At 42.3% G+C, this 25,529-nt stretch overlaps 1 protein-coding gene across 3 annotated transcripts in view; it reads right to left on the reverse strand.

Moving 5' to 3' along the window:
• Positions 1 to 21,757: 21,757 nt before the first annotated feature.
• The window catches only part of PAPLN (papilin, proteoglycan like sulfated glycoprotein), a 178,040-nt gene continuing 174,268 nt past the window's right edge, over positions 21,758 to 25,529 (reverse strand). For 2 of the 3 annotated variants that reach the window (XM_073638866.1, XM_073638865.1), the window contains one exon: positions 21,758 to 23,579. In XM_073638866.1, the coding sequence (XP_073494967.1) occupies positions 23,389 to 23,579 (191 nt within the window). In that variant the 3' untranslated portion in view covers positions 21,758 to 23,388. Of the gene's footprint in view, positions 23,580 to 25,400; positions 25,485 to 25,529 lie in introns of all 3 variants that reach the window. The other variant, XM_073638867.1, reaches the window with a different exon arrangement.

Below are 25,529 nucleotides of genomic sequence, written 5' to 3' on the forward strand. Positions count from 1 at the left end.
AAGTGGGTGAAGCATCTGATGCCGGGTGCAGGAAGTTCTCCTGTGTGGAGTCTGGATGGGCAGAAGTCTCTTCGGGCAGGAGAACTGGTGCACTACCCACGCACATTACCCGTTGGGCCTTCTCCGGGATACAGGGAGATGAAGCTTCAGTAGGGACTTCAAGGTTGGGGTCAGGAGGTCTCAGGGAGGACAGACCCTGGCGTGACGGCTTGCCTCTACGCCTAGCACGTCTGGACTGCCTCTTGAGGTTGGGAGAAGTATTCCGGAAAGCGTAGTCACCCTGTGAGGATTCTGGGTGGGCAGTAGTCTCATTGGGCTGGAGGACTATTGCGCTACCCACACACATTACCCATTGGGGCTGCTCCGGGATATTGGGAAGTGAAGCTTCAGCAGGAGCCTCCGGGTTAGGATCATCAAAGACCATTAGAAAGGCCACCAGGAAGGCCATTAGGTCCAGGAGGATCGGATCCTGTGTTTCATATAGGGGGTTGATCCATTCCAAGGCATCACCCGCCAGGTAAGACATAATGAATGCCACCTTAACCCGATCGGTGGGAAAACATAGAGGGTAGAACTTGAAGTGTAGCATGCATTGCTCCACAAATGCACGACTTTGTCTTGGATCCCCATAATAACGTAGCGGATCCGCAGGAACGAGAGCAGATAGATCCATCTGGACGGGTGCGTAATTCGCCTGGAACTCTGCTAAAGGGAAAAAAAAAATTTTTATTTATTTATTTTAATGCATGTATTCGCTGGAAAACTTCTCAGAGAGCGAAGGCCGTGGGGCTCAACGGGAACCATGGCCTGAGCATGCTGTAATGCACACGCCCGGACTGACTGGCGTGTGCGTGTTTATGTAGCGATTCCACTGTGCCATGAACCGGAGAGTGCCTGGAGGGGCGTAACTAAGTATCTGCCCGATCCGACCAAGGTCGCACGACTGCATACGACGCCAGTGCACCAGGGAGGAACAGAGCAGAGGAACCAGGGTCTACTCCAGGTCAGACTCCGGACACGGCTGTTGACCCACACCGGGGAATACAGGAACAGGCAGACTAGAGCACAAGCTGGGTAGGGTCCAGTACAGACTGGGAGACAAATTCGAAACCGCAGACGCGGTAGACAGAGCTGAGCAAAGCGAAAACCGCAGACGCGGTGGACAGAGCTGAGCAAAGCGAAAACCGCAGACGCGGTGGACAGAGCTGAGCAAAGCGAAAACCGCAGACGCGGTGGACAGAGCTGAGCAAAGCGAAAACCGCAGACGCGGTGGACAGAGCTGAGCAAAGCGAAAACTGCAGACGCGGTGGACAGAGCTGAGCAAAGCGAAAACCGCAGACGCGGTGGACAGAGCTGAGCAAAGCGAAAACCGCAGACGCGGTGGACAGAGCTGAGCAAAGCGAAAACCGCAGACGCGGTGGACAGAGCTGAGCAAAGCGAAAACCGCAGACGCGGCGGACAGAGCTGAGCAAAGCGAAAACCGCAGACGCGGCGGACAGAGCTGAGCAAAGCGAAAACCGCAAACGCGGCGGACAGAGCTGAGCAAAGCGAAAACCGCAGACGCGGCGGACAGGGCTCTGTTCACACGGAACAGACTAGAAGGGAAAGGCAGAACCAGATACCCACAGGGTACTTGCAGAGAAGTAGCGAGTGGACCACAAACTCACAAACGGAAGTACAGTGACAACGAGCAGGAGTAGGTACGAGTTCAGACTCTGCAGAAAAAGGAAAGGAACGGACATAGAGAAAAAACAGGTAAAAGATAGGAGAGAGTTCAGACTGGAACTGAGTGTACGGAGGAGACCGACACTGCAGCGGGATACAGGAGCGGGTCTGGGAATACGGCCCCCAGAGAGGCGGGACGAACAGGCAAGGAGCGTGTTCAGACTGGCCTGGAAATACAGCCTCCAGGAAGGCGGAACGAACAGGCAAGGAACGAGTACAGACTGCAGGTTAAGGTACACAGATAGGACACAGTACAGACATGGGAACAGATACTGCAAGACGGGTAACATAGACAGGACCTGGCATGTCAGAGACAAAAGCCAACTGACAGGGCAAGATGCTCAGGCATGGGTTAATGGGGCAGCTGGTTTAAATACCAGGTGACAGACAGCAATAGGCTGAGGACGCACAAAGGGTGTGCCTGCAGCAGGTACAAAAAGCAGGAAGTGATCGGGCGCCGCCCATAAGCAGCAGACACAGAAGCAAACAGACAGCATGGAGGGAAGCCAGAGAGACACCCTGGACTGGAGATCAAGTGCGCGCTCTTGCACAGTGGGAGATGGACCACTATGCAAGGACGCCGCCAGGTATGTTACAATGGGCAGGTCATACCCGACCTGTGGCCTAGTCCATAAATTGTGGATGAGGGTGAAGAAGATTAGAGGCATAGTGGGGCTGACAATGTATACTCCTATTTGGGATAATGAAAACCTATGTGAATTTTGCAAAACAAGAGAGCTGAGAGGCTGGGTGGCAAAGGGTATACAGTACATCTACCAACTGATGGATAATCAAAACATCAAAACCCTAGAGACGCTGAAAGAGGAATTTCATTTATCGGACAGACACAGCTATCAGTATACACAGGTTAAAAATGCGTTTATTAAACAAGGGAAAATGAGGAACCTACAGTGGTGGCCAAAAGTATTGGCACCCCTGCAATTCTGTCAGATAATACTCAGTTTCTTCCTGACAATGATTGCAATCACAAATTCTTTGGTCTTATTATCTTCATTTAATTTGTCTTCAATGAAAAAACACAAATAGAATTGTCCTAAAGCCACATTGGATATAATTCCACACCAAACCTAAAAAGGGGGGTGGACAAAAGTATTGGCACTGTTTGAAAAATCATGTGATGCTTCTCTAATTCGTGTAATTAACAGCACCTGTAACTTACCTGTGGCACCTAACAGGTGTTGGCAATAACTAAATCACACTTGCAGCCAGTTAACATGGATTAAAGTTGACTCAACCTCTGTCCTGTGTCCTTGTGTGTACCACATTGAGCATGGAGAAAAGAAAGAAGACCAAAGAACTGTATGAGGACTTGAGAAATCAAATTGTGAGGAAGCATGAGCAATCTCAAGGCTACAAGTCCATCTCCAAAGACCTGAATGTTCCTGTGTCTTCCGTGCGCAGTGTCATCAGGAAGTTTAAAGCCCATGGCACTGTGGCTAACCTCCCTAGATGTGGACGGAAAAGAAAAATTGACGAGAGATTTCAACACAAGATTGTGCGGATGGTGGATAAAGAACCTCGACTAACATCTAAACAAGTTCAAGCTGCCCTGCAGTCCGAGGGTACAACCGTGTCAACCCGTACTATCCGTCGGCGTCTGAATGAAAAGGGACTGTATGGTAGGATACCCAGGAAGACCCCACTTCTTACCCCGAGACATAAAAAAGCCAGACTGGAGTTTGCCAAAACTTACCTGAGAAAGCCTAAAATGTACAAAAGTAGAGCTTTTTGGGAAAAAGCATCAACATAGAGTGTACAGGAAAAAAAAAACAGGCATTCAAAGAAAAGAACACGGTCCCTACAGTCAAACATGGCGGAGGTTCCCTGATGTTTTGGGGTTGCTTTGCTGCCTCTGGCACTGGACTGCTTGACCGTGTGCATGGCATTATGAAGTCCTGAAGACTACCAACAAATTTTGCAGCATAATGTAGGTACCAGTGTGAGAAAGCTGGGTCTCCCTCAGAGGTCATGGGTCTTCCAGCAGGACAATGACCCAAAACACACTTCCAAAAGTACTATAAAATGGTTTGAGAGAAAGCACTGGAGACTTCTAAGGTGGCCAGCAATGAGTCCAGACCTGAATCCCATAGAACACCTGTGGAGAGATCTCAAAATGGCAGTTTGGAGAAGGCACCCTTCAAATATCAGGGACCTGGAGCAGTTTGCCAAAGAAGAATGGTCTACAATTCCAGCAGAGCATTGTAAGAAACTCATTGATGGTTACCGGAAGCAGTTGTTCGCAGTTATTTTGGCTAAAGGTTGTGCAACCAAGTATTAGGCTGAGGGTGCCAATACTTTTGTCTGGCCCATTTTTGGAGTTTTGTGTGAAATGATCAATGATTTGATTTTTGCTTCATTCTCTTTTGTTTTTTTTCCTTGCAAGCAAATTAAATGAAGATAATAAGACCAAAGAATTTGTGATTGCAATCATTTTCAGGAAGAAACTGAGTATTATCTGACAGAATTCCAGGGGTGCCAATACTTTTGGCCACCACTGTATCTGTTCAAAGGGATATCATCATTGATTATATTTGTATGGGGGGATGTACAACAGGCGTCATATCTACGGTGTATGCTAATCTGTTTCACACCTTTTTAGTGAATTATCCTGTTTTGGCTAAGGGAAAGTGGGAAGCAGATGTTGGTTCCATTGAGGATGACAAATGGGAATCCATCTTAGAATATATCCCCAAGTTGTCTCTAAGTGAACCTGCCAGAATGTCCCAACTACTTCTTATTCACAGAGCATATAGGTCGCCCAATTTTTTGTTTAGAATAGGGGTACAGGAGACCTCGGATTGCCCGAGATGTGGGTCAGAAGCTGCCGGTATATTACATGTTATGTGGAGTTGCCCAAAACTTGCAAGCTATTGGTCTGAAGTAGCTGCCCTAATTGAAGGGCGTTATCACTGTATAATTCCTAGAAATCCAATAGTTTGCTTGTTGGGATATGTGGAGGAACTTGTGGGGAATGATGTTGCAAAATTGGCAATTGCCAGACTCTTATATGCAGCTAGAAAGGTAATAGCAAGGTATTGGGTGTGAATGGAACCTCCCTCTAAGCAAGAGTATATAAGGCAGGTGGATTATGTGGTACAGATGGAGGAGAAAATCTATTTCAAAAGGAAAAATGCCAAACTCAGTGACAACCTATGGGCACCATGGAAGGTGTGATTAATGCTATTGGAGGGAAGATTCCGGTGAATACACTACGAAATGCATTGAAATGGTTATAGGATGTTTTGTGTGATATTGGATCATATCTTGTATAACGATGAGGGATTATTGCTGTCCGTTAAAGGGGAGGGGGGGGTTCTTTTTGCTAATAAGAAAATGGAAAATTGTTATGCTGAAGTTGTATTTCATTATTTTTTCTCTAAATGAATAAAAATTTATCTGATTTAAAAAAAAAGAGAGGCTTCGAGGGTTACATCTCGGCCACAAAATTCTGGAAGAACTGCTTATCACACTTCGTCTCCTTTCATGGTTCTAAGAAGGGTTATGGGGCCTGCAAAGACACTTTAGCTAGATGGATTAGAGCAGCCATCTCGTTGGCTTACGCTACAAGTACTCAGAGCATTCCATGGTTACTGATGGCTCATTCTACTAGGGCTGTCTCTATTTCTTGGGCTTAAAGAGAGAATGGTCCTATTGAGCAGATTTGTAAGGCCCCAACCTGGTCCTCACCTTGTACCTTCAATAAACACTATAGGTTGGGGGGGGGGGCATTGCTGAGCAGCATATGTAGTGAGATGCGCTTTGAGAGCTCCCGCTGCACTCACCCGGTTCAATTCATTATGAGGCACAGATCTGATCATTGATTACCCCCACACACACCTGCCGAGTCGGGGTTCCTGGAGTCTAGGTGAAAGCCGCGGCAGTGCCATGACCCGCAGTGAAAAGATGTGCAAAGTGGAGTATGCGGTAACGGATTTTCAAGATGGTGCCCGCGCAGTTGATTGGAGGAGACGGACTTCAGCGGGGATGGTGTGGCACGACTGAAGTAATATGCTCACTGGTCTCACCCTTCCAGCACTTAGATGCAGCGGTCAGTGAAGGCCACGTAGGGTCCGAAGGGAGCATTTGGAAAAGGGGTCCTGATTCAGAGCACTCGCCTAGGAGGAGGACGACGACACTCCTGTAATGACTTTCCCTTCAGGCCTCAAGTACAGAGGCTGCTCCTATAGGGAAATTGAGCAATCCCAGTAATCCTAGTGAAAACCCTCAGGAGAGCTCTCCATTAGTGATGCGCTCAAGTGCTCGTTACTAGAGTTTGCCTAGGGTGCTCAGGTATGCAAGGAGTATCGCGGGTGCTCGAGTGACATGTTCGCATCCCTGTGGCCGCATGTTTCACAGCTGTTAGACGGCCACAAAACTTGCGGAGATTGCCCAAGTTTGTCAGGCAATCCCCGCATGTTTTGTGGCTGTCTAAACGCTGTGAAACATGTGGGATGGGGACGCGAACATATCACTCGAGCACCTGCGATACTCTGTGCATGCTCAAGCACCCTAGGCAAACTCTAGTAACAAGCACTTGCGCTAATCCCTACTCTCCATCCCTGCAGGATGCATTCAATGCAGTTACTAAATACTATTGTACATTGACAGGTCGAGTGGGATATATGCAAGAAACCATTTCTATAATCTGCCATGATGTGCAAAAGGTGGTGGAGCGTACTGCAGCTGCGGAGGGAAGAGTCGGCGACCTGGAGGATGCTCTTCCACCTGAATGCAGAGATATTCAAAGTCATTCGCAAGCTGTGGCTGCTCTCCTTGCTAAAGTTGACTACCTAAATAATCACCAGAGATGTAACGACAGCATTGTGAGGTTACTGAGAAAGTGGAAGGGAGAGACCCTGACAGCTTTTTTTTTTTTTTTTTTAAAAATGGCTGCAGGACACATTTGGGAAAGATGTCCTCACTCCTTTGTTCACAGTGGAGAGGACCCACAGAGTCTCCACAAGATCCGATCCGGTTGGCAGACCCCCCTCATCCCATTCTGATTTTAAAATTCTGCACTGCAAAGACTGGGACATTATCCTTAGGAAAGCAAGAGAGGCAGGACATAATGCAAGGAGGCCAAAGAGTTGCATTTTTTCCCCAGATTTCTCCATGGAGGTTCAGCGTAAAAGATGCCTGTTCCTGGATATAAGGAGGATGATGGCTATCTGCCTGCAATACTCAATGATTTATCCCGCTAAACTCCAGAACTTTGGCCCTCTGTTCTACCAATTTTTTTGGTTTTGAGTCACCTAGGGATGCCCTATGGTGGCTGGACAGCCATGAGCAACAAATCAGTCATGGGACCGCAGCCGGTAGTAGAGTGTGAGTCGAAGTGGCTCTGTGTCTGAGGACTCTGAATGGTTTGGGCTGGTTTTTGGCCATTCATCGTCACCTGTTGGTCCAGACTTACTTGCTGACCCTCAGGACTGGTGGTTTCAATTTCTCTGCTATATGCATGTTTTATTTGTGCTTTGTTCAGTGTCCGACTGAAGAACATGGGGTCCACCAGAGGATTTGATTCTGAGGGCCCACCTTTCTCCCCCATTCAAGAGCCCCATACCAACTTTAACACTTGCGTTATGAACTCTCCTGAAGGAGAAGCGAGGGCCCATCTGAGGATTCTCCGGTTCTCTCGTGGGCCAGTCCAACTCTGGCGGTGTTTGTGGTTTAGATCTGCGCAAATGGTTCTTAATTTTCATTAGTGCAGTGGATCCTCTTTAGAGGGTCCATTAATGAGAAAATTCTAATTTCTAATCCAACATTCCTTTTTCTTCACAGGACTACACCTAATGGTAATGTCTTTCCTGAGGGCTTGAGAATGAGGCGTTGAATTTGGAAATGGTTAGGGAGACCAACAAATTTTACCCAAAATAACAGCCCTGATAATTTGTCACACTGGGTAGAGACCCAAAAACAACTACAAGCATTCCTATTGGAACAAGCTGATGCGAAGCAAATGTTTTTAAAAAAATTTGAGGAGGGGGAAACTACTGGTCAGTTGCTAGCTAAAATGGTGCTGGCCCAGAGAGAAAATGCCTTTTATTTACCAGCTAAGGGATAAAATGGGCAGGGCAAACATTCAGACCCCCAAAATATTACAAATTTTACATAATTTTTATTCTAGCCCATACTCGTCAGTGGCTTCTCATGTAGAGTTAATGTAATACTTGGTGTTCCAACCTTGACAGATGGTGATAGGGACTATTTGGATCTCCCAAAGGAAAGATCAGTAGAAAACCCCAAGTCCAAACTGTAGTGTTTTGCAAAGGAGTTTTACTGGTAGTGGTCCTTCCTGATAAGGGTTCTCTTTTGCCCTCTGTGGGTGAAGTCATGGCTAAACGGAAAGACTACCTGTAATTGGATTTTCCAGAATCCATGACTGCACCATTAAATTCCCTCCCATCACTGATTAAAATTGGTGGCTCTAATTTGGGTTCGGTTCATGTGGTTGGTGGGGGTAAAAAAAAAATTAAAAAAATCTGTGTGATTGGAGATGCTTCTCCTTTTTATTCTGTAGGTTTCCTAGTCTTGAAGAGCAATTAGCAATTATAGTCTTCCTAGTAGGACCTCCAGGTATGTGAGCAGCTCAATTATATACAGTGGGGAAAATAAGTATTTGATACACTGCTGATTTTGCAAGTTTTCCCACCTACAAAGAATTTATATGTAGGTGCACTTCACCTGTGAGAGACAGAATCTAAAAATAAAAACCAGAAAATCACATTGTATGATTTTTAAATAATTAAATTTCATTTTATGGCATGAAATAAATATTTGATCACCTACCAACCAATTCTGCCTCTCACAGACCTGTTAGTTTTTCTTTAAGAAGCCCTCCTACTCTGCACTCATTGCCTGTATTAATTGTACCTGTTTGAGCTCAACTTTATAAAAGACACCTGTCAACTCACTCAATCACACTCCAAACTCTCCACCATGGCCAGGACCAAAGCTGTCTAAGGACACCAGAGACAAAATTGTAGACCTTCACAGGGCTGGGATAGGCTGCAGGACAATGGGCAAGCAGCTTGGTGAGAAGGCAACAACTGTTGGTGCAATTATTAGAAAATGGAAGAAACAAAAGAGGACTGTCAATCTTCTTTGGTCTGTGGCTCCGTGCAGGATCTAGCCTTGTGGGGTAAGGATGATTTTGAGAGAGGTCAGGAATCAATCCAGAACTACATAGGGGGGACCTGGTCAATAACCTGAAGAGAGCTGGGACCACAGTCTCAAACATTACCGTTCGTAACACACTGCGCAGTCATGGATTAAAATCCTGCAGGGCACACAATGTCCCCCTCACGCCAGCACATGTCCAGGCCCATTTGAAGTTCACTAATGACCATCTAGATGATCCAAAGGAGGCATGGGAGAAGGTCATGTGGTTAGATGAGACCAAAATAGAACTTTTTGGTATCAACTATGCTCGCCGTGTTTGGAGGAAGGAATAAAACTCCCAAGAATACCCTCCCAACCGTGAAGCATGGTGGGGGAAATCTCATACTTTGGGGGTGCTTTTCTGCTAAAGGGACAAGACTACTGCACCTTATTAAAGGGAGGATGGATGGGGTCATGTATCGTGAGGTTTTGGCCAACAATCTCCTTCCCTCAGTAAGAGCATTGAAGATGGGTCATCTCTGGGTCTACCAGCATGACAATGACCTGAAACACAGCCAGGGCAACTAAGGAGTGGCTCCTTAAGAAGCATTTCAAGGTCCTGGAGTGGCCTAGCCAGTCTCCAGCCCTGAACACAATAGAAAATCTTTGGAGGGAGCTGAAACTCAATGTTGCCCCAGCAATAGCCCCAAAACCTGAAAGATCTGGAGAAGATCTGTATGGAGGAGTGGGCCCAAATCCCTACTGCAGTGTGTGCAAACCTGGTCAAGAACTACAGGAAACGTCTGACCTCTGTAATTGCAAACAAAGGTTTCTGTACCTAATATTAAGTTCTGTTTTTCTATTGTATCAAATATTTATTTCATGCAATAAAATGCAAATGAATTGTGTAAGAATCATACAATGTGATTTTTCTGGATTTTTTTTTAAATTCTGTCTCATAGGTGAAGTGTACCTACGATAAAAATGACAGACCTCTCCATTCTTTGTAGATGGGAAAACTTGCAAAATTGGCAGTGTATCAAATACTTATTTTACCCACTGTAAATAATTAAAACGCCATAAAAATCACCTAAAAAACACTTGAAAGGCTCCTCCTATTCATTTCAATATTCATAATCTTTGCCGTTCACTTGAGTTTTTTGAGCGTTGTCTTTGTTTTTTTGTTTTTTTCCCCTGCATCAGGTTTTTAAAAATTTCCAGAGGAAGCCACTTTGTGGTTCAGGTGAGGCTGTTTACTTTTTTTTTTTTGTCTAATTTTAATAAGGTTTTAAAAACTGATTGGGAAAAAAGGTGTAGGCCGCTTCTTTAAAGTGGATCTAAACTAGACACTGTCCAATAAAAAGGCTGCATAAAGCTTTTCCAACAGAAAACTTCCAAAACCACTTTTAAAAAAATGTTTTCTGAAGTTGTTTCCACTGGGGGGGGGAGGGGGGGAATGTCACTTTTGAACACCTGAAAAAAAAAAAACCTCCATAAACCACTTTATTATGTACTCCTCACACCTTTTTAAATCCTTTTTATTTTGATTTTTGCCCCCTACATTTTGTAAGGTACAGGAAAATAGACGAAATTTTCAGTGTTACTGTCTTCTCAAAATCCTGGATTTTATAATGAGTTGTTTACTGTGTAATACAGGTAGAAATTACAACACTATGATAAGTTGAGAGACTTGTCATTGTGCCAACCTGATTGGGCTTGGTTATGTTGGAATCCAGAGAAATTGCAATTAAATCTCCATTATAGTTTGATAAGCCTAGTGATTCACATTACCATGGCATAGCCTGGGAGTATTTATGTGGCAAGAAAGCTGCCAATCAGTGACTGATACTCAGAATTGGAGGACTAGGAGGCACGAGACTTCTAGTCCTGTAGTGATGATCTTGTGCTGATTAAAAAACTATTCTTGAAACAGCAGTAAGTAACATCTTCCTGGAATTGAGGTCTCTGCCCCTATATTATGCTGCCATCAGATCACATAGCAACAAATTGCTGATAGATTCCCTTTAAAATATATATATATACTTTATGTAAGACCTTGCTGTATTTAGAACATATCGACCTAACTTATATTTGATATTTTGGACTATCGTACTTTCTGCAGATCATAGTGTTTTATATTTGTGCTTGAAATATGCATAAACTTTTATCCCAGAAACCGAGGTACAGTGAACTAAGTGGAAACAAACAAAATAAGAAATGAGACATCTGATTTAAGTTGCCCCGATATTCAGGTACAACTTACAGCTTCATTATTAGTTTTTATAATGTAGTTTGTGGAGTTGTATACAATGATTGTTTGTATTTCTGTGGATAATACACAAGCAACTAACAGTTATGGTATGTGCTCAATCTCTTAACATGTGGCAATATTAACCCCTTCGCAACCTTGGGTTTTGTCGTTTTTGCTTTTTCATTTTTTGCTCCCCTTGTTCCCAGAGCCATAGCGTCTTTATTTTTTGGACAATATGGCCGTGTGAGGGCTTATTTTTTGCGGGACAAGTTGTACTTTTCAACGCCATTACTAGTTTTACCATATCATGTACGGGAAAATGGTAAAAAAATTCCAAGTTTGGTAAAATTGCAAAAAAAGTGCAATACCACAGTTTTTTATTTATTTTTTTTACCACGTTCACTGAATGCTAAAACTGACTTGCCATTCTTATTCTCCAGGTCATTACGAGTTCGTAGACACCAAACGTGTATAGGTTATTTTATATTTAAGTGGTGAAAAAAAATTCCAAAATTTGGTAAAAAAATAAAAAAAAAAAAAGCGCCATTTTCCGAGACCTGTAGCGTCTCCATTTTTCGGGATCTGGGGCTGGGTGAGTGCTTATTTTTTGCGCGCCGGGCTGACGTTTTTATTGATAACATTTTGGGGTAGATCCGATGTTTTGATCGCCCGTTATTGCATTTTATTGCAATTTTGCGGCGACCAAAAAACGTAATTCTGGCGTTTAGAATTTTTTTCTCTTTACACCGTTTACCGATCGGATTAATTCTTTTTTTATATTGATCGGGCGATTCTGAACGCGGCGATACCAAATATGTGTATGTGGGTTTTTTTTTTTGATATTTTATTTGAATGGGGTGAAAGGGGGGTGATTTAAACTTTTATATTTTTTTTATTTTTTTAAAAACCTTTTTTTTTTCACTTACTGCATGCTTCAATAGTCTCCATAGGAGACTAGAAGCAGCAGTTGTCTGATCGTCTCTGCTACATACAGGGGACCAGCAGATCCCCTGCATATAGCAGAAATGGTCCTGTGCTATGAGCGCCGACCACTAGGTGGCGCTCATAGCGACGAGATCATGACAACCACAGGCGTCTGCTGCAGACCCTGGGTTGTCATGCACACCCATCGGTGACCCGCCATCACGTGATGGGGTCGCCGGTGGGCGGGGCTTATGACGCGCAACTCGGAAGCGTGCGTTAAATGTCGCTGTCGGAGATGGACAGCGGCATTTAACATGTTAACAGCCGCGGGTGGATCGCGATTCCACCTGCGGCTGTTGCGGGCACATGTCAGCTGTAATAATCAGCTGACATGTGCCCGGTTCAGTGCAGGCTCACCGCCGGAGCCCTCACTGAACCGGGGGTACGCAAATGTGCGTACTAATACGGCAAGGGTTGGAAAGGGGTTAAAAAGGATGGTCTATTGCTGCAATCTATATATATATATAATCGTCGCAAGGCGCTCATCTCCCGGCCGGTAACAGCAGAAGGACCCCGACCGCCGGACCCATCTGTGGGACGGAGATGCAGCCGGGAGATGAGCGGCACGAGGCGCTTATCTCCCGGCCGGTAGCAGCGGAAGGACCGCCGGCGTCGCTGACCTCCATGCAGAGGGAGGACCGGGGAGCGGCGCTGCGGGTCGGGATACTTCTGCTGCGAGCGCCCGCTCATGTCCCGGGTTCTCGCCAGCGACCAATCAGCGATTTTTAACACAAATGTCCGGACCTTTGGAACACCATGCCGATACTGTGGGGACATCAGCGGCTAGGGTGTGAAGGGAGGACCGGGGAGCGGCGTTGCGGGTCCGGATACTTATGCTGCGAGCGCCCGGTCATGTCCCGGCTTCTCTGAGCGGAAGTATCCGCACAGGCAGCGCCGCTGACATCCATGCGGAAGGGAGGACCGGGGAGCGGCGCTGACATCCATGTGGCTAGCGTGTGTAGGGAGGACCGGGGAGCGGCGCTGCGGGTCCGGATACTTCTGCTGCGAGCGCCCGCTCATGTCCCGGCTTCTCGGAGCGGAAGTAGCCGCACAGGCAGACACTCCCCGGTCCTCACCAATACGATACGCTGATTGGTCGCGTCAAGAGGGCGCGACCAATCAGAGATTTGAACGCTGAATTCAAACACACTGTCCGCTGCTTAGGAACACGGCGCGCGACATTTAAAACCTGCTTCTATGATTGGTCGCGGACGCCGCCCGCGACCAATCACAGACTTCCGCGCCAAATTTAAACACGCTCTCCGGCCAATTACCGCAACATTTCAAATATCTACACCACCTTCGGGAGATAGCACGGCTAACTCCGCCCATGTGGTCATGTGACTCACAAAATGCTCATAACGTACTGAGCAGGTTTTCTCTGTCACACTGTGCGAGGGACTTCTGTCACACTGTGCGAGGGACTTCTGTCACACTGTGCGAGCATTTTGCACAGCAACCTTGATGCTCTTCTGTATCCGCTATTCTTTCCAAGCGGTGATCAAGGGTGGCATGAAAACCTACACCAGCAAGAAACTTCAAGAAGAATTACACAACTACAGTACTACAGTTTTCTTCTGTCTGTGCGAAATTACTTCAATCCTATTTTAAACGGTGGGAAACTGACACAACAGTACTTAGTAGACGCATACGTTAAAATTGAAGCAAATCGGCTCAATTTCATACGAAGGAATCAAAAACAACTTAAAGTTGAAGACTACTGCGTTCTTCAAGAACATTTGCAAAAACAATCCATTCAAAAAGGAATTCCAATTGGAAAAACAGTAATTCTCCCGTCATCCTTTGAAGGTAGCCCCCGCAACATGCAACAGCGTTATCAAGATGCAATGGCAATAGTAACAAAGTATGGAAGACCTGACATTTTTTTTAACAATGACCTGTAATCCTAAATGGCCGGAAATTACAGAAAATCTACAACCCTGGCAGCAAGTTGAACACAGGCCGGACTTAGTTGCACATGTATTTCGACTAAAACTCAGCAGCCTTTTTGAAGACCTCAAAAAAGGCCTTTTTGGAACAGTCGTAGCAATGGTACACGTCAGAGTTTCAGAAACGAGGTCTCCCACATGCGCATATACTAATTATTTTAGATGCGGATTCCAAGTTTCGCATGGAGGATGAAATTGACAACATAGTGTGGGCTGAAATTCCTAACCAAGAAAAGTATCTTGAGCTACATAATATTGTAATCTGTAATATGGTTCATGGCCCATGCGGTGTTGCAAATCCAAAAAGTCCATGCATGGAAAACGGAAAGTGTACAAAAGGGTTTCCAAAGCAGTTGAAACAGCACACTGTTAAAGATTTGGACGGCTACCCATCCTACCGGAGACAACTGATTGATAACATTGTACACAACAAAAAGATTATAAATTACTCATGGATAGTTCCATACAACCCATACTTATTAAAATGCTACAACTGTCACATCAACGTTGAAATCTGCACTTCAATCTGCGCTTCAATAAAAAGTGTTAAATATCTTTTCAAGTACATCTACAAGGGGCATGACAAAGCTAACTTTGAAATCCAACAAAAAAGTCAATCACGATGAATCATCACGGTTTGTTGACTCAAGATATGTCAGTGCTCCAGAAGCTGCTTGGAGAATATTTGCATTTCCAATGCATTCACAGTCCCATGCCATTATACGTTTAGCTATTCATTTACCAAATCAACAGCAGCTTTATTTCTTTGAAAATGCTCAAGTCGAAGATGTCTCCAAAAATGTAAGCACAACGTCAACATTAATGGAATGGTTTTTGCTGAACCAACGTGACGAAAACGCAAGGCAGTATTTGTATCGAGAGATTCCAGAGCACTACGTTTGGAATAAAACTTGGAAGCCAAGACAACGAGGACTTAGCAGAATAATTGGACGCATGTATACTGTTAGTGTCAAGGATCAAGAAAGATATTGCCTTCGGATGTTACTACTGCATGTCAAAGGAGCTAGAAGTTACGAAGATTTGAAAACAGTTAATGGAGTATTGCACGATACATTTAAAGCTGCAGCTTTGGCTTTAGGACTTCTTTTGCATGATACTATGTGGACACTTACTTTAGAAGACGCAGTTACTCTACATATGCCTAAGAAACTTCGTGAATTGTTTGCCTACATTTGTGTCTTTGGACCGCCTACAAATCTGGCTCAACTTTGGACAAATTTCAAAGAACATATAATTGAAGATTACTGCTTACGTCTTCACAACAAAAGTGGAAATTGTCACAATTGCGAATCTTATGCCATGCAAGATGTCCAAAATATCCTACTACTGCATGGAAAAACGTTTTCAGACTTTAATTTGCCACAGCCTGCAAGTCAAGTTGCACAAATTCAAGAGTATGACGAAGCTTATGAATTATTGTTGGCAACAGAGAAGAAAAACTCCTTAAATCAAGAACAACGGATTGCATATGACACTATTGTGAGTGCTGTAGAAAACCAAGCCGATCCAACGCCAAAATGTTTCTTTATTGACGGTCCTGGAGGCAGCGGTAAAACATACCTCTATGAAGTGTTAATGCATCACGTTAGAGGGTTAGGAAAAGTCGTATTGCCATCGGCTACAACAGGTATTGCAGCAAACCTTTTACGAGGAGGTCGCACTATGCATTCACTCCTTGGAGATTTCATTGACCGGAACTGGTATCCCGTTTCCAGAATCAAACAAGACACATTTGCAGGAAAACAGTTGAACAGTGCAAATCTTTTGATACTTGATGAGTGCACCATGGCGCCCAAATATGCTTTGAGCTTAATTGACAGACTTCTGCGTGAAGTTATGACTACAAATATTGCTGAAAAAAATTAAATTCCTTTTGGAGGTAAAGTTTTTGTCCTTGGCGGAGATTTTAGGCAATGCCTTCCAGTTGTACCAAATGGAACAAGAACAAATATTATAGAGTCAACCTTAATAATATCAGACCTTTGGAAAGAGTTTAATAAACTACAACTAATTAACAACATGCGATCTTCTGACCCAGAGTACAGCAACTGGCTTCTTTAAACTTGGTAATGGTGAACTGAGCAATGAATATAACCTTGGAGAAGACATTATTGAAATACCAGAAGACATGGTGTGCACTGACTACATCGTAAGTGATTGTTTTTGGACAACGCGTTGAAATAGATGTAAACGACCAAAGCAGTGGTGAGAGAGCCTCTTCCTATGCTATTCTCTGTCCCAAGAACGATGACGTAGCTCTGCTAAATTCCCGTGTGATGGATTGAATGCCTGGAGAGTATAAATTATACAAAAGTGATGATTCTGTGGATGTCGACAATGAAGATCAACGAGAGCATTATCCAGTTGAATTTTTAAATAGTGTTACGTCATCAGGAATGCCATCCCACAGACTACAACTTAAAGTTGGAGCAATCGTAATGTTGCTGCGGAATCTAAATACAAGAAATGGTCTATGTAATGGAACTCGCCTTATTGTTACTGGACTCCATTCCCACATAATTCAAGCAACAGTGATCACTGGATCTGCAAAAGGAGAGGAAGTGTTCATTCCACGCATTGATTTATGTCCTTCAGACACCGGTCTTCCATTTAGGCTTCGACGTCGACAGTTTCCAGTAAAACCAGCATTTGCCATGACAATAAACAAGTCACAAGGTCAAACTCTACAACGTGTTGGCATATATTTACCGAAGCCCGTTTTTGGACATGGACAACTCTATGTTGCATTTTCAAGAGTTAAAATGAGATCCAATGTCAAGGTGCAAGTTTTGGATACCCATTTACAAGGAAAGTTGCTTCCAGATAGTCCAAAAGTATTCACCAAAAATGTCGTGTACAAAAATATTTTAGGTTGATATTGTTAATAAATAAATTCTAGGGTCGTACTTCTTTTGTCCGATGATTTATTGTAAAATATTGTTACATATTCATGGAATAGTTTATATATTTTGATCATCTGTTTAATAATTTTGTTCAGTTGTATTAAGTTCTATAACCAATAATAGTTAATAAAGTATTATTCTGTGTATTCATTGTATTATTGTTAAATCTTCATAGCGGCATCTGCAGCATCTGCTACTAAAGTGAATGCAGATTTGTGCCTCTCCATGCACTTAGTCCCGGCGTGGAAAGCAGCAAATCTACACACAGCAGCTAATCACAGCAGTATCTGAGAGCGCGTGCTGCGCCTCCGATCCTGCGAGGAGCTGCTGAAAACAGGACAGACAGCGCTGCAGCAGAGAAGGGAAACAAGGGGAGGATTAGGGTTTAGTTTTTGAACTGTGCTGTACAGATGGGGGAATGAGTAGGTCCTACAAAACCAGGATAAGGGGGCCATACAAGCTAAGATGAGGAAGGCGTATAATCCGAAATAAGTCAGCCATACAAACCAGGATTAGAGGAATGACGGAGCCATACAAACCACATTGACAGACCGCGCTGTGGATGCTGGATGTGACACGATGACGCCCAGAGCCAGTCATTCACTGTGGTACGCGGAACAGCAGACCCCTGGCTGCAGCCGTAAATAGTCGTGATGTAAACGGAAGCAAGATCCGGCTGCAGGCGGGAGAATTAAGTGCTGGCTGTGCGTCGTCAGCGATGTTGTCACAAGCAGGATTGACAACATGACGTAATGACAAAATTCATTAGGGGCACCGAGGGGATACATTGTGAAGTTAATTAAAAGTAGTGCACAACCCATTTAAACACTGCTTCGCTGCTTAGTGGCGCCCGGTCAGCCGCATGCATATTTTAGATTACCTGATGCATTAGAATCGGGCCACCATCTAGTGTTTCATAATGGTGTACATTAATGGATCATGCAGGACAAGCATATCAAGGGTGAGTCAATCAAGTTCTAGATTCTTCTGGAGCCTTATGATTCACCCCCTCTTCCCCAGTAAAATGATAATACTTATACTCCCCTTCGGCGCCATTCCAGTGGTGTCGGCACTGGCTTTCCCAGGGATTGTGTGACGTTGTCACGCTATCCCTGTAGTCAATCAATGCTGGCTTCTCTCTCCTACGGACGAATCACATACATCTGGAGGAAGGGAGAGCAGCAGCTCACTTTCTATGGATACATGTGATATGCTCAAAGGCGGGAGAGTGAAGCTAGCTCTGAGGCCGCATTATGTCACGTGATTCCCAGGAGAGCCAGTGCTGACACCACTAGAATAGCACCGGAGGTAAGTATAGGTGTTATTTTACTGGGCGCAAACATGGCTTCAGAAAGGGTTGTCCAAGTAATGGATAACCCCTTTAATTTTGTCTTTGCAGTTTGCAGAATTAAGTGGTGTGTGGGTGCCATCATTATCTGCCCCCCACTTATCTGCACTGTTCCATATATCCTGGTACTGTCATGTCTGTCTTGCTTCACATGTTAGGACTCATGTACACGGTGACTTCCACGTACAAGAAAATCAGTCAGTTTCATCAGTTTGCAACGATTTTTCTTTGTGTTTTTCCTCTGAGAGAAACAACCTTAACCTTCTATCAGTCTATGAAAAGCGGCATCTGAATGCTGTTCAAATTTTTTCACAGATTTTGATTCAACACTAGTATCCACATCAGTCCGCAAAAAAATCACCCACGTGTGAACAGCCCCGTAGACTATCATAAGTACAAGTGCTATACTTGAAAAACATGGATGGCACTTGCACGCCAAAAACTGATGTGTGAATGAGCCCTTTATTGATCTGCACAGAAATCTGACTACATTTATACACTGATCTCTATAACCAGTTATGAGGGAACAATTTTCATTATGAAGCTGTGTGGTTTAGGATTTCAGCATTCCTTCTTATTCTGTGCTTGGAAATGAATCAAATTAAACCTTGATTTATATCCAAGGACTGGATATCAGGGAAAAAATTACAACTTTTGATAACCTTACACACATCAGAGTATTGTGGAATTCTATCAGAACACCAACCCCTCTATTAACCAGAACATAGAGCAGCTGTAAAAATATGGCTTCCTTTTTTTTTTCTGCGCTCGTAATGGGAATGTCACCGGGTCTTTTTGTCTGCCACCTAATCTGAGAGCACCATGTTGTAGAGACCGAGATTCCAGCAATGCTTTGTTTACTGAGCTGCTTTCTGTAGTTTAGATAATCTTCATTAAACCTGCTGTAATCCAGCCACGCCCCCACCACTGACTGGCTGCTTTCTGCCTATGCACAGTATACAAAGAAAGCAGCCAATCAGTGGTGGGGGAGGGGTTATACGCAGCTCAGCATTCAGAGAACTTATAGATCAGGAGCAGATAAAACTGAATTTATCAAAACCACAGCAAAGCAGCTCATTGTGATACATATCTGGAATAAGGGTCTCTGCCTACATCATGATGCGGTAGCAAATACCCAGTTACATTTTCCAGTTTTTACTTTAAAGGGAATTTAAGTTTACAAAATGTAGGTATTAAAAAAGAAAATCTAACGTCTTTTGTAATAGTATCTAAAGTGAAGTTTTACCTACCATTTGGCTTAAGTCAGAGATGCTGGGCTTTTAGCCATTTTTCCTCTGCCATGGGAAATCTTGTATTCTGATGCCATCTCATTACCTACATCTTTATATAATAATGTGCATTTCATAGGCTCGCCAGACTTTCTAATGTTGAAATTTTAATATATCTTGAATAAAGTTAAACACACTGTATAAATATTACAATATACTTTTTTTCCTCTAAAAGCAACATATATTTGAGTCAACATACAGTAATACATTCCACAACCATATTTTTTTGTCATTTTTAGCATTCTTTGGTTATGCACACCTAAAACCTTGTATTGCAGTTTTCCTATATAACAAGAAAACCTATATAAGTAAAAGTAAATTTATCTCATAAAACAGACGGAAAACACAGATTAGGGTTAAATAACCTGTATCTTGGTACACTAGAACTGTATCTGTGAAAGATGCCTTTAATTCAATATTTAGCATAAATTAAGCTTCCAATTTACTTTACGCCTTGTAACAATTTTAAACCAAGACACGTCTGAATACATATTTATTTTTGTTTGCACAGAGCCTGGGTTTTTTTTTTTAATTCTTTGATTATATTCAAATGGATTGTTGTGTTTTTTTACACTATTTTGTGATGTTCTTTGAAGAAAAAAAAGAAACCTAAATGAGTTTTTTTTAAAGTGTTTACACCCGAAAGCCTGCTGATTGGTGGACGTCTGACACCCGGCGCCCCCTTCCAATCTGCTGATGATGACCTATCATATGGATAAATCATCGATACCAACAGCCTCTTGATTTTTATGATCTATACAGTAGAATAAAATTTAAAGTTATGACATTTATCATCCTAGCATGGCACCATCTGCTGGTCAGTGTATAGCTTTGTGCACCTATCATGGTGGTCACACATGCTCAGTTACTCGCTCCCCAGCCAATATCTGCATAGTATTCCTCTGTACACTACAGGGCACCCAAAACAAATGGCAATCCGTGCAGACAACTATTGCTATGGATTGTTCTGCATTAATCAGTGAATCGTTAATAGTTGGCGCCATGCTATAAAAATGCCATAACTCTTCGCTGCACAGTATTTAAATTAACTTTTTAATAGTTTTATACAGCGGATCTTATCGATATGTAATGATGAGCAAACTCTAACAAAGTATGGAAGAGGCTCCCCCTAGTGGTAGCTGGAGGGATTTGCTATTCCATAATGACAGTCACTAGAATTATATAAGAAAAATGAATATGCACAAAAAAAAATACTTAGAAGGTGGAGATTCCCTTTGAGCACAGACTTAAGCACTTCCCATTATTAAAGTTCAAGATCTGAATGTTCATCCACTATACATGTAAAATATTATGCTAAAAATGAAACCAAGTTTTGTATTTTACCTAAAAAAACACATTGTATGTAAATCTAATACAGGATTTCCATTGTTTCAAACAGATTATCACCCCAGATGCAAATTTCTATCTGTAGGATTAGGGCCGCCTATAGTTGACCCTGTACATTTCCCCTGCAATTACAATAAAGATGAATCAGCGTGCAACTAAAACACCTTAGGAAAGTTTTAAGCTTATATACACATATAGTCTTCTATGCTGAAGTCTCATCTCCCCCCTTGTATTAATCATCACTTTATTTTTTTTTAAATAACAAAGTTTAACACCACTTAATTTTCGGTTTAGCTTTCCTGCTGCCAAGGGAACACTGCTATTCGGCTGAAACCACACATGCAGTTTTTTTTATTCCAAAAAGACTTTTTTTTTGTGTGTTTTTCCTTTTGAGGCACAGTGTATATAAAAGAGAACAAAAACTGCAAGTGTGACTGTGACCTTAGAGCGACCACCCCATTCACACAAAAAAAAACAACCCACAAATGTTTTATGAAAATATCTGCTACTTTCTTGTATAATCTTCCTTGAGCCATTTTCCTATTCTTCTTTCTCTCCTCCTTCATCTTGGATGGACTAGCAAGGAGCAGGTGAAGATGTCTAAGTTACCAACATGAGTATTGGTAATGTATGGATGCTTTAATTCTAACAGGAAACATCCATCGAAAATTTATGGTATTCCATTTTTTATTTATTTTTTTCTGAAAATTAGGGACAGTTTTGACAAATTCTGTACCGTTGGCATGTATGTTAAAGCGCACCATGCATAGAGTAATTTGTGATTTTGGAAGTTTTGAGAAATCACATTTTTTTAAAAAAAAAACAACAACTTAAAAAACTTCAAATTTTACTATGAACTTATTATAAACTTTTTATTGTGAGACTGAGTGTCTCTTTGAGATGGCTGTGTGTTGTGTTCCAGCCACATGTAGTGGCCTTAATCAGATATTATAACTGTTTTTAACTGTCTTTTTACCAGATGTATCCCGGAACCCCACAATGGTTCTGCTGACCCAAGCTTGCTGCGATATAATCCATGGTGATGTAAGTTTGGTTTGTTAGAACCAGAGGGGTCCTGGTGCTACGTCTGGACTACAGATTGCTAATCTGTATGGGGGCATTTAGGCCTCACCCAAACACTTAAATAAAGAGTAACCATGGACAAACTGCGGACTGAGGAGTCTTCCAGCAGCTTCTCTCATAGTGAACACAGGAGTGCTCAGCCGAGTGTTCCTGTGTATGCAGAAGTCTGGAGAGAACTATTTGCTGAGTGATCACTCATCCAACAGGTATCTAATGTGTATGTGTGGGGGGGGGGGGGCTTAGGCTGAAGCTAGACTTTGCTGTATGTAAAATGATCCTTACACATAGAATTGGGGTTTTTTTTGTAAATAGTCAGGATTTTTTATTTTTTTTTTGCAAAGCTAGAACTGGATCCAGCAGTAAAGGGAAGTCAGTAATTCCTTTCTATTTCCCATTCCTGTTAAATACAGTTCTGGTAGTACCTTTAAAAAAACAAAAAATAAGACTTCACTGATATTTAAGGCTGTATTCACACATCAATATTTTGTATGCCAAAACCAGGAGAGTCTCCAAAACAGAACAGGTGTCAATCTTTCAATTAGTTTTTTCTCTGTAAATTCCACTCTTGGTTATGGCATACAAACACTGATACAAAATACTGACCAAATACTCACATGTGAATGAGGCCTAGCAGATTATGTATCACTCACTGACTGTCACTCCAATCTAAAATTTTAGATTGATGTTCACACTGGAGTCATGGCTGCCACGTAGAACTAAAGCTGGGATGTTGTGTTGGATTGATTGTACGACTGATCCAAACAGTTGATCCTGTTGACTTCTAATTGGGTCTACCATTTTGTCGGCAATAATCGTTCTGCATGCTCCTAATGACCAGTGTGAACAAAGTCATAAAAAAGTTGCATTCAGCCATGCAACTTTTCTGCTGACTTCTATGGTTCTTGGCGAAAGTCATCATCTATCTCTATTGCACAATGTTCCCTGTCATTGATTAAATATTCTTACTTGTCAGATTATAATATAGATATGATGCAAATATCCCAATATCCTACATAAGAGAAGAGATACAAAGCATGTCACAAAACTCCCTGCCATCACTCAACTTTTCATTGTTACCTTTCGGATTTATCACTCTATCTTATGCATTAACATTTATTCTATCTTTGAAACTTTTAACTCTTAAGATTAATAGATACAACTTGTCTTTTTGAGAGGGAATAGAAAAAAGACAAAATATCACAGTACAGTCATGTTTTTCAGGAATGCATCAGTTTGGGATAGTCCAATACACGTTTAAATGATGCTTCTTTGAGCAACTTTCAAGCTTTCATTGTATCCTAATTCACACCTCCGACGGCATCTGTGCTGACGATATTGCTTCGGGTGGTTTGCTATTATTATTTATTTATGGATGAGTATCAGAAATGTCTCTCAGCCCCCTCTGTCTTTGACTGTGTTCTGAGCGATGTCTAGAGCAGCTGGCACAACAGAAACTACCATAGTACTCATTGGCACAAAGCTGGGCATACACAATAAGGTCACAGTTGGCCAGTTCAGGCTTGTCAATGCATTCATTACTGGGATCGGTGGATGAGGCTGTGGGGGGAAAAAAAAAAATTAAACTTTCAAATTTGGATTTGAACAAACTTATTATACATATCTTGCTTGGCAGTGAAGGCATAATTGCACACAATACTTTTTAACATTTATTTTAAAAACTTTCTTGATTAATAAGTTCCAAGAAAATATATATATATTATATAAAAATTTTGTTAACATAACCTACAACATCCTCTTTTAAAAGGTCCCTTTTCCTTTGCACGCAGAAAAATTCACCATCTTACAGTAGCATTATTAAGACTTCACAATCTCATTCACATGCTGCAGGGAAAATCTGCAATATGTCAATTTCTGCTGTAGATGTAACTGCTGATTATCACCTTTTTAAAATGTAAAATTTGTGGCACGCTGCGTTTTTCCACTGAGTTATAATCTGATGCTGAATTTTATATGAATTCACACTCACACTAAAAGGAGTTTATAGTGTCAATAGAGAAAGCGCTGTTATGTATACAGCGTTCAGATATTTTCTGTACTGATTATCCATAATAAGGATTTTTTTATCGTTACCCGTTTTAGGGAAATGTTCCCACTCTGAATGAAAAATACATCTATTGTGGTCATGTAGTGATCACACAGTGAAGCGGAAGCTTCTTAGTTTACTTCCAGACTTCACAGTATATTAGAAAATTGTAGAACTTCTAACAGCAAAATGAATATGCTTTATGATGCAGTTAAAAAAAAACAACCTAAGCTGAAAAGGGAATCTAGCATTAGGTTTTTATCGCCTAATCTGACAGCAGCATAATGTAGGGGCAGAAACTATTATTCCAGAGATGTGTCACTTACTGGGCTGCTTGCTGTAGTTCTGATAAAATCATGGCTTTATCAGCAGGAGATTATCACTAGAGGACTAGTAAACCTGCAGCCACGTCGTCCTCCATATTCATGAGCTCTGTATAACCCAATCACTGATTTGTCCAAGTTTTTAATTTTGTCTTTTTTTTTGTATTGGAGATTGGCAGCTTTCTGTGCCAGGGATGGCAAAGTCGTGGACCAATATTGGTACTTAAAAAAAAAAAAATAAAAAAAAAGTCTACAATGGAGGAAGTTTTTCCTTGTCAAATATAACGATGAACCTTTTCATATGGACACAAACTTAAAGGTGTTGTCCCATGAACAAAGTACATTTTAATTAATAGGCCTTAAGAGTCAGATCACATGGGGTCACAGAGGAGCATATCTCACAACTTTGCAGCCCTTACAAAGTAATTTTCCTCCTCTTGAAGGCAAAATTGCCGCCTCATTACCCCATAAAGTATGATGCCAACAAAAGTGCCCCCCAAAGACAGTATAATAACCCCATGGTGAATTACTCCACACGCACTGTATGATGACCCTACTGTACTCCCAACCCACTTCCCTCCACCTCACTGGCAAATTATGACAAACCCAGCACAGTATGATGCCACAATTGCGATCCCCACATAGTCCTCCATACAGAATAATGAGCCCCACATGGTCCTCCATACAGAATAATGGGCTCCACATAGTCCTCCATACAGAATAATGAGCCCCACATAGTCCTCTAAATAATATAATGGGTTATACGGAACTCTGCATTCAGAGAACAGCAATGATCTACAGCAAATTTAACAGTGATTATATGAAACCAACCTACAGCAAGCAGCTCAGTAAGTGAAATCACTGACATCAGGGTCTCTACCCCTACATTATGCTGCTCTCAGTGGGTTGCAAAAATCTGCTCACAATACTTTGTATGTTTATTTTTTTAGCACGATTTTTAGAATTTAGAAGTTGATTAACTTTACAAATACAATTTATTGCTTTACTTGCCTTGTTCTAATTCCAAACTACAGCTTGTATTAGGCTGGGTTTACACGTAGTGTATGTTATACTCTACAGAACTAGCCTTATAATCTGCAACACAAACCAAGGATTACATACTTTGCAACAGGCTAAGTC

The sequence above is a fragment of the Phyllobates terribilis genome, unplaced genomic scaffold (genome assembly GCF_046119375.1).
Source record: "Phyllobates terribilis strain yellow unplaced genomic scaffold, ASM4611937v1 Scaffold_7__3_contigs__length_470593459, whole genome shotgun sequence".
Lineage (NCBI taxonomy): Eukaryota > Metazoa > Chordata > Amphibia > Anura > Dendrobatidae > Phyllobates > Phyllobates terribilis.